Source organism: Brassica oleracea, chromosome C8 (assembly GCF_000695525.1).
Source record: "Brassica oleracea var. oleracea cultivar TO1000 chromosome C8, BOL, whole genome shotgun sequence".
NCBI classification, from domain to species: domain Eukaryota; kingdom Viridiplantae; phylum Streptophyta; class Magnoliopsida; order Brassicales; family Brassicaceae; genus Brassica; species Brassica oleracea.
Genome location: NC_027755.1, coordinates 39,962,199 through 39,977,150, shown reverse-complemented (window position 1 = coordinate 39,977,150; position 14,952 = coordinate 39,962,199). Strand labels below are relative to the sequence as shown.

At 37.4% G+C, this 14,952-nt stretch overlaps 3 protein-coding genes across 3 annotated transcripts; all 3 read right to left on the bottom strand.

The window, feature by feature from the left end:
- Positions 1–422: 422 nt before the first annotated feature.
- Positions 423–2,560, bottom strand: LOC106310928 (high-affinity nitrate transporter 2.1-like). The gene is made up of 3 exons (XM_013748153.1): positions 1,704–2,560; positions 1,505–1,620; positions 423–1,256 (listed from the first exon to the last, which is right to left on the bottom strand). The coding sequence occupies exons 1-3, from the start codon at positions 2,511–2,513 to the stop codon at positions 593–595; spliced, it is 1,590 nt and encodes a 529-aa protein (XP_013603607.1). The 5' UTR covers positions 2,514–2,560; the 3' UTR covers positions 423–592.
- A 3,000-nt stretch (positions 2,561–5,560) lies between these two features.
- On the bottom strand, positions 5,561–7,527 carry LOC106309386 (high-affinity nitrate transporter 2.1-like). Its single transcript, XM_013746413.1, has 3 exons — positions 6,766–7,527; positions 6,540–6,655; positions 5,561–6,191 (listed from the first exon to the last, which is right to left on the bottom strand). Exons 1-3 carry the CDS (start codon positions 7,525–7,527, stop codon positions 5,561–5,563), a joined length of 1,509 nt encoding a protein of 502 aa, XP_013601867.1.
- Positions 7,528–9,761: 2,234 nt separating this feature from the next.
- On the bottom strand, positions 9,762–13,927 carry LOC106312404 (DNA ligase 1-like). Its single transcript, XM_013749919.1, has 15 exons — positions 12,904–13,927; positions 12,579–12,695; positions 12,372–12,473; positions 12,177–12,293; positions 11,791–12,021; positions 11,614–11,708; positions 11,324–11,543; positions 11,144–11,256; positions 10,972–11,073; positions 10,829–10,890; positions 10,672–10,743; positions 10,530–10,603; positions 10,301–10,435; positions 10,116–10,193; positions 9,762–10,015 (listed from the first exon to the last, which is right to left on the bottom strand). The coding sequence occupies exons 1-15, from the start codon at positions 13,714–13,716 to the stop codon at positions 9,947–9,949; spliced, it is 2,400 nt and encodes a 799-aa protein (XP_013605373.1). The 5' UTR covers positions 13,717–13,927; the 3' UTR covers positions 9,762–9,946.
- Positions 13,928–14,952: the final 1,025 nt, after the last annotated feature.

Here is a 14,952-nt window from a genome sequence, read left to right as displayed (position 1 = left end):
GTTTGTTGTCAGGATTTGATAAGTCCAGACCACGATGCAGTCATTGAAGCCATTATCACAATTTCAAAACCCAAGCGCTAATTAAACAATGTCTGAATAGTTTGTTTGAGTTGTATTTTCATCTATATGAAGAAGAAGAAGAAGAAAAATAATACAGATACACGTTACAACTTACAAATATAATTACTTGATGATGCTGAGCTCATCAATATAGTTGACTTTTCAGTTTCATATTTCGACAATGATTTTCTCTTTGTTTCTCATATCCAAATTTGTTGGACATAGGCACGTCAGCAATTTTGATTGATACGCACTTAGTACTCATAAAGTTACATATCAAAAGTTATAAACTCTTGTAGTTTCACAAACTTTTGAGAAATTCAGATTAACTAGTTGTTACGAGTCTTAACCTTAAAGAGCGATACACTTCAATCAAAAAGAGCTTTTAATCAAAAAAGGCTCGGTGCAAACATACAAAACAAATTCAAGAAAGACAAACACAATATATGAAGAAAGAAATAGATACTTATTTTTCCATTGTTGTTTCCATTTCACATAAGTAAAATTATGGATTATAATAATCTTGGAATGATCAAGCATTGTTGGGTGTATTCTGAGGCGGCGTAGCTGAGCGGCTACGAGGGCCACCCTCGGACTTGGCGTTCTCGGCAAACCTGAGGCTTCCTTGATGCAAGTTCTTCTGCTTCTCCTGCTCGTTCCACTCGGAACCATAATAGTGCTCCTCAGTACCTTTCACTGGATCGTTGGAAGGAGGCAAGAACATACTTCCCCACTGAGGAAAGTGACACAAAGTCACAGGCAACGTGCAAGCAACTATCATAACTCCCATCCACGTTAGCCCTTGTTCAGTTGTGAAGCGTGAGGTGGAGAAGAAGATAAGCTGTGTGAGTCCTGACCCGAAGTTTCCTCCAGCCCCGGTTAGACCCGAGATGATGCCTAGGGCTCGCCGGGAGACAAAAGGCACGATGGCAAAGGTGGCTCCACAAGCGGCTTGTGCTCCTAAAGAGAAGAGGACCATAGCTACAACGGCAGTAACGAGGGTGTTGGCACGGCCGAGCCACACGCAGAAGAGACCACCTGCTGTCTGAATGATCCACAACGCCCATAACCTCCCTCTCATCCCGAAGTATTTGGCTGCAAGGTCAGATGCATAGCCTCCTGCTGGACGAGCAAAGAAGTTGGCCATTCCGAAACATGCTGCTATGATTCCAGCTGTGTGAAGCTTCAAGTGGAACCTGAACAAATCATAAACATATGTTTACTACTTTCAGGCTGGTCCTTAGATTTACGGAGCTTAAAACAGTTACCAAACATATATTTTTCTTCATCATTTAGAGGACTAATGATATATATATTAAATACTAATATTTTGGGACCATAAGCGAATGTTTCATCTCGTTATATTCAGAACTGGCTCTGACTACTCTCTCTTTTAAATATATGTAGTCTTTTCTTTTAGCTTTAATCGAGATCAAAAACAAACCTGTCAAAGAAGTATTCGGCGATAACATTGTCAGTGCTCAGCTCAACTCCCATGGAGTATCCATAGAGAAGAACAAAGATCCAAGTCCTGTAGTTTGTGACGGCGTACCACATAATCTACACCATTTTTACAAAATCAAGAGTTAATACTTAATACGTCTAGGATGACATATTCATGTGTGATATATGTAAATAGTTACCTTTCCGAATTTGTCTTTGGCAACTTCTCCCTTTTTCTCCAAGGCACTTCGGTTACCATCTGGCAAATCTTGACCTAGATTGAGCACCAAGACTCCCATGATGATGTGCAACCAACCAGGGACGAAGAAGGCAAGCCTCCAGGCCGTGAACGCTGTTGCACCACAGCGCCTTATGATCTCATAGACAACCGGCATGAGCAACTGCGTTATGCCACCTCCCATGTTTCCCCACCCGGCGGCTGTACCGTTCACCAGACCGATGATCTGACTATTGAACATAGTACTCATCCAATATTGACAAGACACAAACGTTGCTAGACAGAACCCAATCATGAACCTCACCGTTATGAACCCTGCGGCTCCACTCACGAAGCTCATTGAGAACACCGTTGGTGCGGAAAGCATAACGAGAAAGGCACAGCCGTAACGTGGACCGAGAAGATCACACACTGCTCCCATCACCAGCCTAGAGAAGATACTCCCCGAGACGGACGCAACTCCTGCGTTACCGATGTCTTGTTTCGTGAGGTTGAGATTCTCTCGGATGATGGGGACAAGTGGTGCAGCCGCAAACGTCGAGACAAAACACGTGGAGAAAGAGATCCACGAGAGATGGAACGTTCGCATGTGAGGTTTGGCGAAGGAGAAGAGCTTGAAAACCGTTGCCTTATGCTCCGAGTCCACCGGCAGGTCGAACTTTGCTGTCTTGTCGGTTGGGACAATCGGTGAAGCCACCGAGAAAGCAAATGTTTGTTCTCTACCGGTCACTCCATGCATGGAGCTTCCCGGCTCGCCAGTAGAATCACCCATTGATGCAAAATGTTTAAGTTCTTTCACAAGAATGTGATATGATTCAAGTTTTTGTTTTGATTGATGTCTGGAGATCACACGAGGGCTTATATAGTATTCCTAGCGTTGACTATTTGAAAAATGCATTCTTTGGAGATTCTCAATGGTTACCCTAATTATTTTTATTTCTTGACGACAACATTTTTAAGTATTATTTGGAGGAATCTATTTGCATCTTCCTACTCTCTCGCTTATCCCAAAGGTTGCCTATATTCTCAAGTGACAATTCTAGCCTTCTATAATCTCCTAGTTCATAGGTCTCTGTTTTTTAATAACTTATAATAGTTAACAAGTATGCAAATTTTTAATGTTTTTAATCTATGTAAAAGTTTTTAAAACAACACTTTCTATGAATTGGAGAGAACATATGGTATGTGGTCTTTGGTATTTTGGTCTCACAACGCTTAGTGGATCTGAATTTATACGTTTTCTATTCTCACCGTTCTTGAATCCTAAGGCCATGATTATCCTTTCTTAGTTTTTTAAAAAAAAAAAAAAAAAAAAAATTAAAAAGCAAACCAATCGGGAGCCGCCACGTGTCACTGGGGTCCGCGAACAGTGTAAGAAAGTCACTAAAATCGGTTCTTAATTAGTAGTTTTTGTAACCGATCCTTAAGGGTTTTGTGGGGGCCCACGCACTAAGAAACCCACTAAGTACCCCGGATAATCATGCTCTAACACTTTAACACGCATAGTGAATTTGAAGACTTTCTACGCCAGTGGTTCCACACACGTTTCCACCCAAAAAAAATTATTCACTTGTTTCGTTGACTACTTTGTTTCAGTAGTTTTGCTTTTAACCTTAATTTTTCATTCTTTTCTCGATTGGAACGAGTGCAAGGGGTTGCTTTTTCAGAACTAGGATCTCACTCGCATGCAGGCATTCTACGGGAAAAGCCTCTTATTCATCAATATTTCAAAAAGGCTTCGACCTCGCTTTCATGCATCCTGATCAAATAGTAATTATCTATAAATCAGCTATTCTCTTTTGTTTTCGCCAATAACCCTTGCCAACTAGCCAGCTCGATCATTTTTTTTGGTAAAAGCCAGCCAGCCAGCTCGATCATTGACATCATGTTACTCGTTAAATTAACATTTATAATCATTCGAAAGTGATGTCATTGTAGTTCTCTATTATTCTGTTATACTATAATCTTGATAATTTCTTAGGGGCATCAATGTAATTCTCTATAGCGTATAAGTATCAAGAATACGAATAATTGTGTTTTAGTGAATAGACTAATTGCTGTTTTCTCGGACGGTCGAGTTTATTGTGGCCTTAGCTGCTTATTAGTTGTCTCTTAAAATTCCAAACAATCGCTTTGTAACTTCAACAAACTTATTATATATCTTCCGTATAGTAGTATAATACTGCAAAAATTGGATATGAATGGTATAGTTACAAGCCCAAGTGCCCAACCATATATACCACCACATACATACACATATATATATATATGTATATTTGATTGGCAATTTGGCATTAGCAGTTTTACATGTCCACCATCAGACTAAACATAGAATTAATCACATTTGAACAATATAACCAGTTAAATTAACGTAATTTAACAAACAATAAGAAAAAAACTCATAAATACGCATAATTTAACTGCTATACAGACCTTGAAAAAAAGTTCTAACCAGAATTTTGAATAATATTTACATAAAATAAAATAGGTTTCTGAATGATTTCAAATTGCCTCTGGCGAACTGATATGTAGAATTGCGTATATATTCATTGTGATTTTAACTAAAATTATATTATAAGTACTTGTAGTCTTGTGAATGACTAGGAGGTGCATGTATATATATCGTCCATCATATATAGTTGCCGACTTGCCGTACCATAGTCGTGGTACTTGTATAAGCCACGTGTCCAATGCTTCCTGTCACGAGGCTTGTTGAGGTTTGAGAAAAGCCAAAGTTTCGCTTTCCAAATTTGAGAAGTCAACTTATTGATGACGCCATCATTGCTATATACATATAGTAAGGTGTGCGAGTTACTTTCATTTTGATTTTATAATTCAAATCATCAGTTGAAAAATAAGAGTTAAAAATAACATTTGAACTCTGGAAACGCTGGGGTCGATTAAGAATCTTGGAGTTATATATATATAGTTTGACTATTAGTTTGGTTGGTTTATTAGGTTAAGTTATATGTGCGTCTAAATTACCATTTCAATCTAATGTTTTATACGTTTAACGTAATGACAGCGTGGTGTAAAAAAGGAACGTAAGGACAGGGCCGACCCTGAGATTTAGGGAGCTGTAGGCAGTTTTTAAAAAATTCCAGCTATAAATTTTTTTTGGTAAATTTGGGGGCCTAAAAAAAAATTTTGGAGACTTTTTTCTATGTAATTTTTTTCAAAATTTTTAAGGACCTAAAGTCAATGTTTCGTTAGATTTTGCCCATGACCGGTCCTGCATAATTAGGACAAAAAACGTCATTACGTTCATGTATTTGACATCAGATATATATCTTACAGACTTACATATATATAACAAATTCAAACCTAATTTTTTTAATGGTGCACAAAAAATAAGGTGCACAAAGAAAAACCTAATTTTTTTAAGCGTCCATATAACTTTTGCGGCAAGATATGTGGACATCCATGCATGATTACTTGGAGATACTAGAAGATCCGATTTAAAACGCTTGGCATTAACGTTTTGCAAGTGAACACAGCTTAAATGTTTGATTGAACATAACATATAAACTCATCACAGACACAATCAATCACCGTATCTCTTTTCTTGAAAACATGATTATGATCGTTTTTTATCATGATTAAAAAGAAGTAAACACTTTCGTGATTTCTCAACATGCAGGCACACTTCAATTAAAAAGAGCTTTTAAGTTTTAACTAAAAAACGCTCAGTACAAACAAACAAAAGAAATTCAAGAAAGGCAAAAACAAAAAAGCAAAACGCAATAAAAGCAACATGGAAACAATGTGTTTGTTTTCCCAAAGGTAGTTCCATACCACATAAATGAAATCATTGATTAATCAAACAATGATGGTTGATTGGGCTCTTCGGCCGCCCTCAGACTCGGCGTCCTTGGCAAACGCGAGGCTGCCTAGATGCATGTTCTTCTCCTTCTCTTCCTCGCTCCACTCAGAAACATAATACTGCTCCGTCGTAACTGTGGAAGGAGGCAAGAACATACTTCCCCACTGAGGAAAGTGACACAAAGTCACAGGCAACGTGCAAGCAACTATCATAACTCCCATCCACGTTAGCCCTTGTTCAGTTGTGAAGCGTGAGGTGGAGAAGAAGATAAGCTGTGTGAGTCCTGACCCGAAGTTTCCTCCAGCCCCGGTTAGACCCGAGATGATGCCTAGGGCTCGCCGGGAGACAAAAGGCACGATGGCAAAGGTGGCTCCACAAGCGGCTTGTGCTCCTAAAGAGAAGAGGATCATAGCTACAACGGCAGTAACGAGGGTGTTGGCACGGCCGAGCCACACGCAGAAGAGACCACCTGCTGTCTGAATGATCCACAACGCCCATAACCTCCCTCTCATCCCGAAGTATTTGGCTGCAAGGTCAGATGCATAGCCTCCTGCTGGACGAGCAAAGAAGTTGGCCATTCCGAAAGATGCTGCTATGATTCCAGCTGTGTGAAGCTTCAAGTGGAACCTGAACATTAATTGTAACCATGAAATAAAATGAATGGAATCAGAGAATGAAATAATATTAATGAAATTGGTCACAAATAGAATTTTTTTTTTTTTTAATCAAAATCGTAAAAACATGTTTAAAATGTTATTTTTTATTTATTTGTGAAATTACTTTGGAATTGATAATATGAATATTTCATTATATTTAAGTTAAAATGTATTTATTTATAGAATTAATAGAATAAATCATTCCAAGTTATTCCTCAACAATTAAGAATGTATATGTTTACTGTTATTGTTCTTATTTTTTACTATACCAAAAGTGCTTTCTTCTGTTTCCAATCCATATGGATTATGGACAACATACCTGTCAAAGAAGTACTCGGCGATAACATTATCAGTGCTCAACTCGACTCCCATAGAGTATCCATAGAGAAGAACGAAGATCCAAGTCCTGTAGTTACTAACGGCACACCACATAATCTACACCATTATTACGAAATCATGAGTTAGACAATTGATCCATCTAGCTACTAGTAAATAGGCAGATTAAATTTTTGAGAGAACATAATCATATATATATAGAGTTAAACCTTCCCAAGTTTGTCTTGGACAACTTTTCCCTTTTTCTCCACGGCATTTCGGTTCCCACCTGGGAGATCTTGACCTAGCGTGAGCACCAAGATTCCCATGATAATGTGCAACCAACCAGGGACAAAGAAGGCAATTCTCCAGGCTGTGAACGCTGTTGCACCACAGCGCCTTATGATCTCATAGACAACCGGCATGAGCAACTGCGTTATGCCACCTCCCATGTTTCCCCACCCGGCGGCTGTCCCGTTCACCAGACCGATGATCTTACTGGTGAACATAGTGCTCATCCAGTATTGACACGACACAAACGTGGCTAGGCAGAACCCTATCATGAACCTCACCGTTATGAACCCCGCGGCTCCACTCACGAAGCTCATTGAGAACACCGTTGGTGCGGAAAGCATCACAAGAAATGCACATCCGTAACGGGGACCAAGAAGATCACACACTGCTCCCATCACCAGCCTAGAGAATATACTCCCCGAGACTGAGGCAACTCCAGCGTTTCCTACGTCTTGTTTGGTGAGGTTCAAGTTCTCCCGGATGATGGGGACAAGTGGTGCAGCCGCGAACGTCGAGACAAAACATGTGGAGAAAGAGATCCACGAGAGGTGGAACGTTCTCATGTGAGGTTTAGCGAAGGAGAAGAGCTTGAAAACTGTTGCCCTATCCTCCAAGTCCACGGGGAGATCGTACTTGCCCGTCTTGTCGGTGGATACTCCATGCATGGAGCTTCCGGTATCACCGATAGAATCACCCATTGATATAAAAGATATATGAAGTTCTTTTGCTTTACAAGTTTGAGACTTGATTCAAGTTTATTGATCACGTTAGGGTTTATATAGAGTTCGGTAGTGTTGACAAAGTCACAAAGAATACATTCTTTAGAGATTCTAAAACGTTAACTAACGATTTAATAGTATTGTTTGGAAGATTCCATCTTCGCCGCACGCATCTTTCAAGTCTCGGGCTTATTTCCAAAGGTTGCCTAAAAATGCTATTCGTTCGTCATGTACATGTGGAAGTGGAATCCTTCTGCATGTCCAAGCTGTTTCCAAATTTCATTTATTTAATTTGATGTTCTATTTTGTAAAAAATATGACCAATCAATTCATTAAATTTCAATCTGTATACAAATATTTCCTAAGTTAAAATAAAGTTAAATATGATGGATACACAAATCAAATTTCAAAAGATGATAAAAAATTGTCAAGGTTTTATGAAGTTAGTTTTATTTAGAACCCAGGTTACTTAGATATGTTTTCTCATAATAATCAAGTGTACGAATAATATAAAATTCTTTTTTGATGCCAAAAAAAAAGAATAATATAATTTTTGATAATTTTATTTTGTTAAAATTTGGATTGCCCCCACATACTATAAAAAGTATAATATAGGATCGACTATAAATCTTTGTTTACTCCAATTGGAAGGACATGTGGATGCAAGAATCTTCAATACAACTATACAAGCTCCAGCACACCGACGTTAAATTATATTTACTTTTATTATTATTTTCTTTCTTAAACTTTAATATAATCTCGTCTCTTTGAATCGTGTTATTTGTTCAAAAATAAATTTTCACCTCCTCTCTTTGAATTTTATTTACTTTTATATATTTTCTTTCTTAAACGCTTTTATTGCTTATGTATTTCAATGTTTTCACTTTTAGTTTGTTATGGGCTAATTTAGGTTTTAATCTGAGTTTTTGAATATAAATTTTAATATTAAATGGTAAAAACTCGACATGTTTTGCGCTTTGCAGGAATTTAAACGTTGAAATAATAAGTTGGTGGTTATCTTTAAATTAATTTACTTGCAACTTTATAATATAAATGCATGAAACAAATTATATCAACGACTATAGTAAAATTCGTATAAAGAAACAAAAAATTGGGTGGTGTGATATTTTTAGATTCGTTTGTAACATAAGCTTAAATTCTTTAAATGTTTTCAAAGAAAAGGATAAACAAGGCATTAAACAAAAATCATAAAATATGGGACGTAATATTTAACTATTATAAGGCCTTGTATAGAGTTAGATACAACCTTGTAAGAAAAAAAAAAAAAAAAAAAGATACAACCTTGTAGACTTGTAGAACAAAATAATTCATAATCACTTTTTATATCAAATACATAATTGAAAATAGGTTTTTGATTTAATACATAAAGGATATCAAATATCTCTCTGGGATTTGAAACCTGTATTTATTAAACAATTATACAGACTACGAAAAAAAGACTTACAAAAAATCTTTAACATGGTGCAAATAAATCTTGTCAGACGTAGATCTTCGTAAAACGGCTCAGGTGATGCAGTTAGGTGTAGATCCTCATAAGGCATGTAGTATTGTCGGTTCTCGAATCGTCTATGTAATCTTTCTCATATTATAACTGTAATATCATAATAAATCAGCGTTAAAAAAATTCAAATCTGCTATGACCAATTGATAGGTAGATATGCGTATATAGTACTCTGGCCAAAAAAAAAAAGGTGTGAAGATATACACACATGCATAGCTGTATGTCCACCATGCTTGCCAGAACAATAGTCGTGGTACATGTATGAATCATTCCTGCTGACAAGTCCAATGTTCCCTCTGGTGAGGCCTGTTGGAGTTTGAGAAAGGACAAAAGATCGCTGTTCAATTAGAGAAGTCAACTTATTGATGATATCATCATTATACTCTTTACTCTTATTATATACATAATCAATATATTCGAATCACTAAATATAAATACACAGTAAAAAAAACAATATTTAAAGTCTGGAAAGGCCGGGGCAGACTTCAGAATCTTGGAATGATCTGATTATTATTATATACTGATTGTTTAAATAACACAACACGCTAAGTTATACATGTCAAAGTTACCATTTCGATCCACTTGTTTTATGTTATAACGTAACTAACTACATGTTTTTTTTATCTTCTTTCTTTTCAGCCATGGTGATGTCATAAAGAAAACGTCATAATGACAACATACGTATATGTGATTTTTTTTTAATTAAGAAAAGATTATTTGATTTTCTTAACATACCATCCTGTTACTGTAAACCTACCTATTCCAGACCTCGAATTAACTTATTCTAAAAACTGTTTTGTTTTCATTAGCAGTTAAGGTAGAAAACTCAAACACACATTGTGCGTACAATAAGCTCCATGACCAGATTACAATTGTTCAATCATCTTCACCTTTGGCTTCATTGCTTGGATGGTTGTGTTTTTGAGCTTGGTACATATCAGCAATCTGAAAACAGACAGGGTAAACAGAAAATTAAAAAAAAAAAAGGAAACGAACTTCAAACCAGCCTGATCTTGCCATTCTAGTGGTTATGACAAGACTTCACCTGTTCAGATGATGTTGCTTCCTCTGGCTTCTTGTCTTCCCGTACACGGAGTAAACGAGGAAAACGTAGAGAAATTCCCTTTTCATGAAACAAAAATCAAATAGTTCAAACTTCAATATCATATCAGATAGATCCAAACCAAAAAAAAATGAAAAAGAAGAAAATAAGTCAGATAATGTTCAAACCTTATCAGGATCCACAATTCCATTAGCTGCACGATGCACAGGGCTAATGGTCAAGTCAGCTGCCTTCACTTCCCAGACCTCAGTGGGCTCAAACCAAACATCTGGATTGAGGCTGTCTCCAACTCGGTAGTATTGCTGGACATATTTGAATCATCACAATCAGCAACAACACAAGCATGATCATGCAGTTTTATAAAAAAGGGACAGAGAGAAGAAATAAATATCATACTTTAGGAGTAGGAATCACTCTGGACCGGAGACTGGTAGACCGTTCTTCAAGCACAGCTTCAGAAAATCCAGTACCTAGAAGCTCAAACCGTAAAGGTATAAGACACTTAAGAAACTAAATAGAGAAGGTGTACAAGACTGACCTATTTTACAAATGCTCTGGAACTCTTCCTTATCAGCATCGTAGCAAGCTAGTAAAAATGCACCAAAGACACCTAGAAGGAAAAGCAATGTAGCTTTGTTAACAACCTGAAGGGTGAATGATTCACCAAATATACAGTAGTCTGAATGATTTTTAACCTGTGCGTTTGCCACGTCCATGGAAAGCAGCAATTGGTACAAGATCCACAGAGTCCCCAATGCTGCATAACTCTAGGGGTCAGTAAACGATTCAGAATCAATTTTTAAACAATTTTTTTTTAATTTTTGGAAAGGAATATTACCTGTCCATATAGTCTTTCTTCAGTTTTAGCCAATTATTGGATCGCTTTGCAGGCTCATATGTCGCATCTGAATTCAATGTTTTAATGATTAGCCCTTCACACCTGCAAAAAAAAACATATATAGATGACAAAATGAACCAACAAGGAGACAAGAAGGTGTAAGATATATTACCCAATGTCAACAGAAGCGTCAAGAAACTTTTGTATTTCATCGATATCGCTGGATGTTAGAGCAGTTGCAAACTGGAAATATCCAAGATCTTCCTCAAATGATCCGTATAGCTTCTGCAAGAAGGCACAACACTTTACTTCATGAAACCAAAGGAAAAAAAAATGATTTATTGGCTCACACCTCTCGGCGAATATCAAGATTCTCCTGGATAAGTTGCTGGCCATTTAGATACAACATGTCAAAAGCAAAGATGCACACGCCAACTTTGATATCATTGACGTTCACATTCTTACGCGCTCGAGTGCTCAAAATCTGAAACGGAAGAATCTTCTTTTTCTCCCTGTCGAAAGCAACAACCTCACAGTCCAGGATAAAAGATTTCACAGAAGGCTTCTTTAATCTGCATAATAAAGAAGATTTCACTAACTTCAAGATTGGCTCTTTCTAATGTTATTCAACAAGAAGCCTACCTTGATAACGCAAGAGCAACATCAGGGTACTTCCCAGTGTTTCTTTCAGCATTTCGACTATATATCTCGAATGTACCATCCTCCATACAATGTACCTGCGCCAAAGTGACTGAATGATAAAGCCAAATACTTAATAAAATATATATAAATAACTCCGCTATTTATTTATATATCCACCTGTGCACGTTCTCCATCATATTTGTATTCGCATGTGAAAACTGTGTCCTGGAACTTATTCAGTATCTCGCCTACACCTTTTGTTGGTTTTGCAAGCATTGGCCCAATAGGTACACCAAGTGTGAAGTTACAAGTTTTAGGAAGATTCCACACACCGCCAGTTAGAAGAGCAGGAACAATAATGTCATACACAGGAAGCACAGTGAATACTTGTTTAACAATCTTCGCAGCCTACAGAGACAGAGAAGAAGGATGCATAGTGTAAATATCACACACATTAAAGATATTTTTAATAAAAACAGAATAGCCGTTAGAAGTAAACCGTGAGGGCTCTAGAAGAATGTTACATAGAGAGCCAAAGCCACAAGTAAAAAGAGAAAGCAAACCTCCTCTAAAGGAGACTTGGTTTTTGGGGGTGGCTTTGAGTGCTCTTCATTATAAACAGCTGCTTGTCCCAAGGCAGCTAAGACAGTCTGATTTGAGAATCCTAACCGCAATTTTGCCTGGAAGGTAAATTCAATAGAGCTTAGTAAGGAACCCAAAGTATGAGGAGTAAAAACTGTTACTATGGATCTGCATACCTGAAGTAAACGAGTTAAGTACAGAGGTTCACAGTCTGTTGCTGCCACAAGAAGTGCCTTCATCCGATCCTTCTTCTTTTCTGTACTATCTTTTCCACTTTCCTGATATAATCCCACTCATCTCTTATGCATTCAGTCAGGCAAAAGAAAATTGATTGAATCTCATTCAAGTCAGCCATAAACCATAAGAAAATGGCTTTTAAGTACCTTAGCAATTTGTCGAAAAGTATTGAAAACCTTGACAACAGTCAATGGTTCTGGCTTGAACATCATAGTCTGTGACGAACGGCTTCCTTTTGCTACAAGCCCCAAGTCTCCTAGTTCCTACTCAAATAACAATCAGTTACAAAACTTCTTAACCTGCGCCTCTGTTCAAAGACATCCTACCAGACAACCTCACTGGCATTATAAAAGCAACCAATGAAAATTATCAATGTTCTAAAAAGCGGTCGCCTAAACAATAATCTTCTATAAAACGCCTAACCAACACCTATCGATTTTTTCTAACATTGAAAATTATCAACACACATACCGTATTCAGCTTCTTAACCTGGGACTCAGTTCTACCAAAAGCTTCAGAGATGGCCTTGATAATAGAACCTTCACCAATCCCCAACTCCACCCCTTCATGAGCAGGAGCAATCTCGTTGGCCGCAAGATAAACAGTAGCGACCAAATCATCAGGAGTGGTGGCAATAACAGTCCTCAACATGTTACACAGAATATCAGTAATCACAATCCTCCCACTCTCAGCTGAAATCAAATCAAACGCCAATGCCACAAACAGAAACGGAACTCTCTCCCCTTTCTCCCAACAACAAACTCTCTCCGGATCGAATTCGCCAGGCTTCCTCTTCAGCAACACAATCTTACTCTTCAATTCGTCGACTTTATCCGTCTGACTCAAAGTCCTAGACTTTTTCGCAATTGACGATCTGGGTTTATCCGAATCAGGAAAAGCCTCCACCTTTGTCAAATCGGCGTCTTGGGTTTTCGCTCCCTTCTTCAAATCTTCCGCAATTGACGGCGAATCTGATCTGGGTTCATCGGGAAAAGCTTCCGCCTTTGGCGAATCGGCGTCTTGGGTTTTCGCGATTTTTCTTTTGTTCGGGGAGGGAGATGAATTGGAAGCTTGGGGTGTCGTTTTCTTCTTGGCGGATGCGCGAGCTTTCGACATGAGAGCGTCAAATGCAGAGGGGCGAGAAGAAGACATTGCTCTGTGGAGGTATGAGGAGGGAAAGGGAGAAACTTGGCGATTGAGAGAGACCAATGCGGAGGAGAATCGGGTTTTAGTGCAGAGAGAAGAAATGCATCGGAAGTGATTCGATGATCGAATCGCTAACATCAGTTTGACTCAGAGAGAGAAAGGTTGAGTTTTTGAGATTAGGGCTTTTGCATTTACAGAGATCGACGGCGATTGGAGGTATGAAGAACGTGCAAGCAGCCTCAAACAAGTTTCGAGATGAAGATCGGCGAGTTTTCCGGCGAGGTTCCGGCACCGCCTTCTTCTTTCACGGACTGGAAGAGATGAAGCCACGAGTTTGACCACGTGTTCATCATGCAATTTATCATTATCTTTAAGATTTGGATTTCATTTGGGCTAAATTGTATTTTGAGACTGTTTGTAACAATGCCTTTTGGGCTTCGTTTAATGAAAACGAAAGTTGACAAAAAAAAAAAAAAAAAAAAGAAGGGCTTTTGAATTTACAGAGAGGACACGTGTTGCAACCCTGAAGAAAGATAATTTGGCGGTGGAGTCTCTTGTCCCTCTACTTTGGACGTAGATGATGAGTATTACAAATTAATTTGAAAATTTGACTTATTAACTATTTTTATTAACAATTATATACATTTAATGAAGTAATCCCTCCGTTTTTTAATATAAATCGTTTTAGAATTGTGCACATTAAATTAAGAAATCATTAATTTTTATATATTTTCTAAACAAAAACATCATTAACTATTTATCTAACCACAAATCAACCAATAATAAAATAGAAAGTATATTATCATTGGTCATATAATATTAAATGTTAATAAATTTTACATAAAGTAAACAAAAACATCATAATTATTTACCTAACCACAAATCAACCAATAATAAAGTATATTATCATTGGTCATATAAAAGTAAGTGTTAATAAATTTTACATAGAAAACCGAAAACGTCATATAATTTGGAACATAAAAAATTCTCTAAAACGATTTATATTAAAAAATGAACACTACAAGAAAACACATGCTTAACGACGAAAATTAACGAGGAAAAACAATCCTCGTAAATTTGCGTCGAATTTACGACGAATTTACGTGAAAAACTAAATTCATCGTTATTTCCTCGTAACGTAACGACAAAACTGTTTCGTCGTAAAGTGGATGTAATTTTACGAGTATTTTACGAGGAAAAACTATTTCCTCGTAAATACGACGTAAATTTTGCGTGGTATTTACGAGGGAATAGTTTACGTGTATTTAGCGAGGAAATTTTTGAATCCACCAACTTCATAGGTGTTACACGTTTTTTTTGCCCACCTAATTAATTTTCGTCGTAAATTCATAGCAAAATTACAACTACCAGATT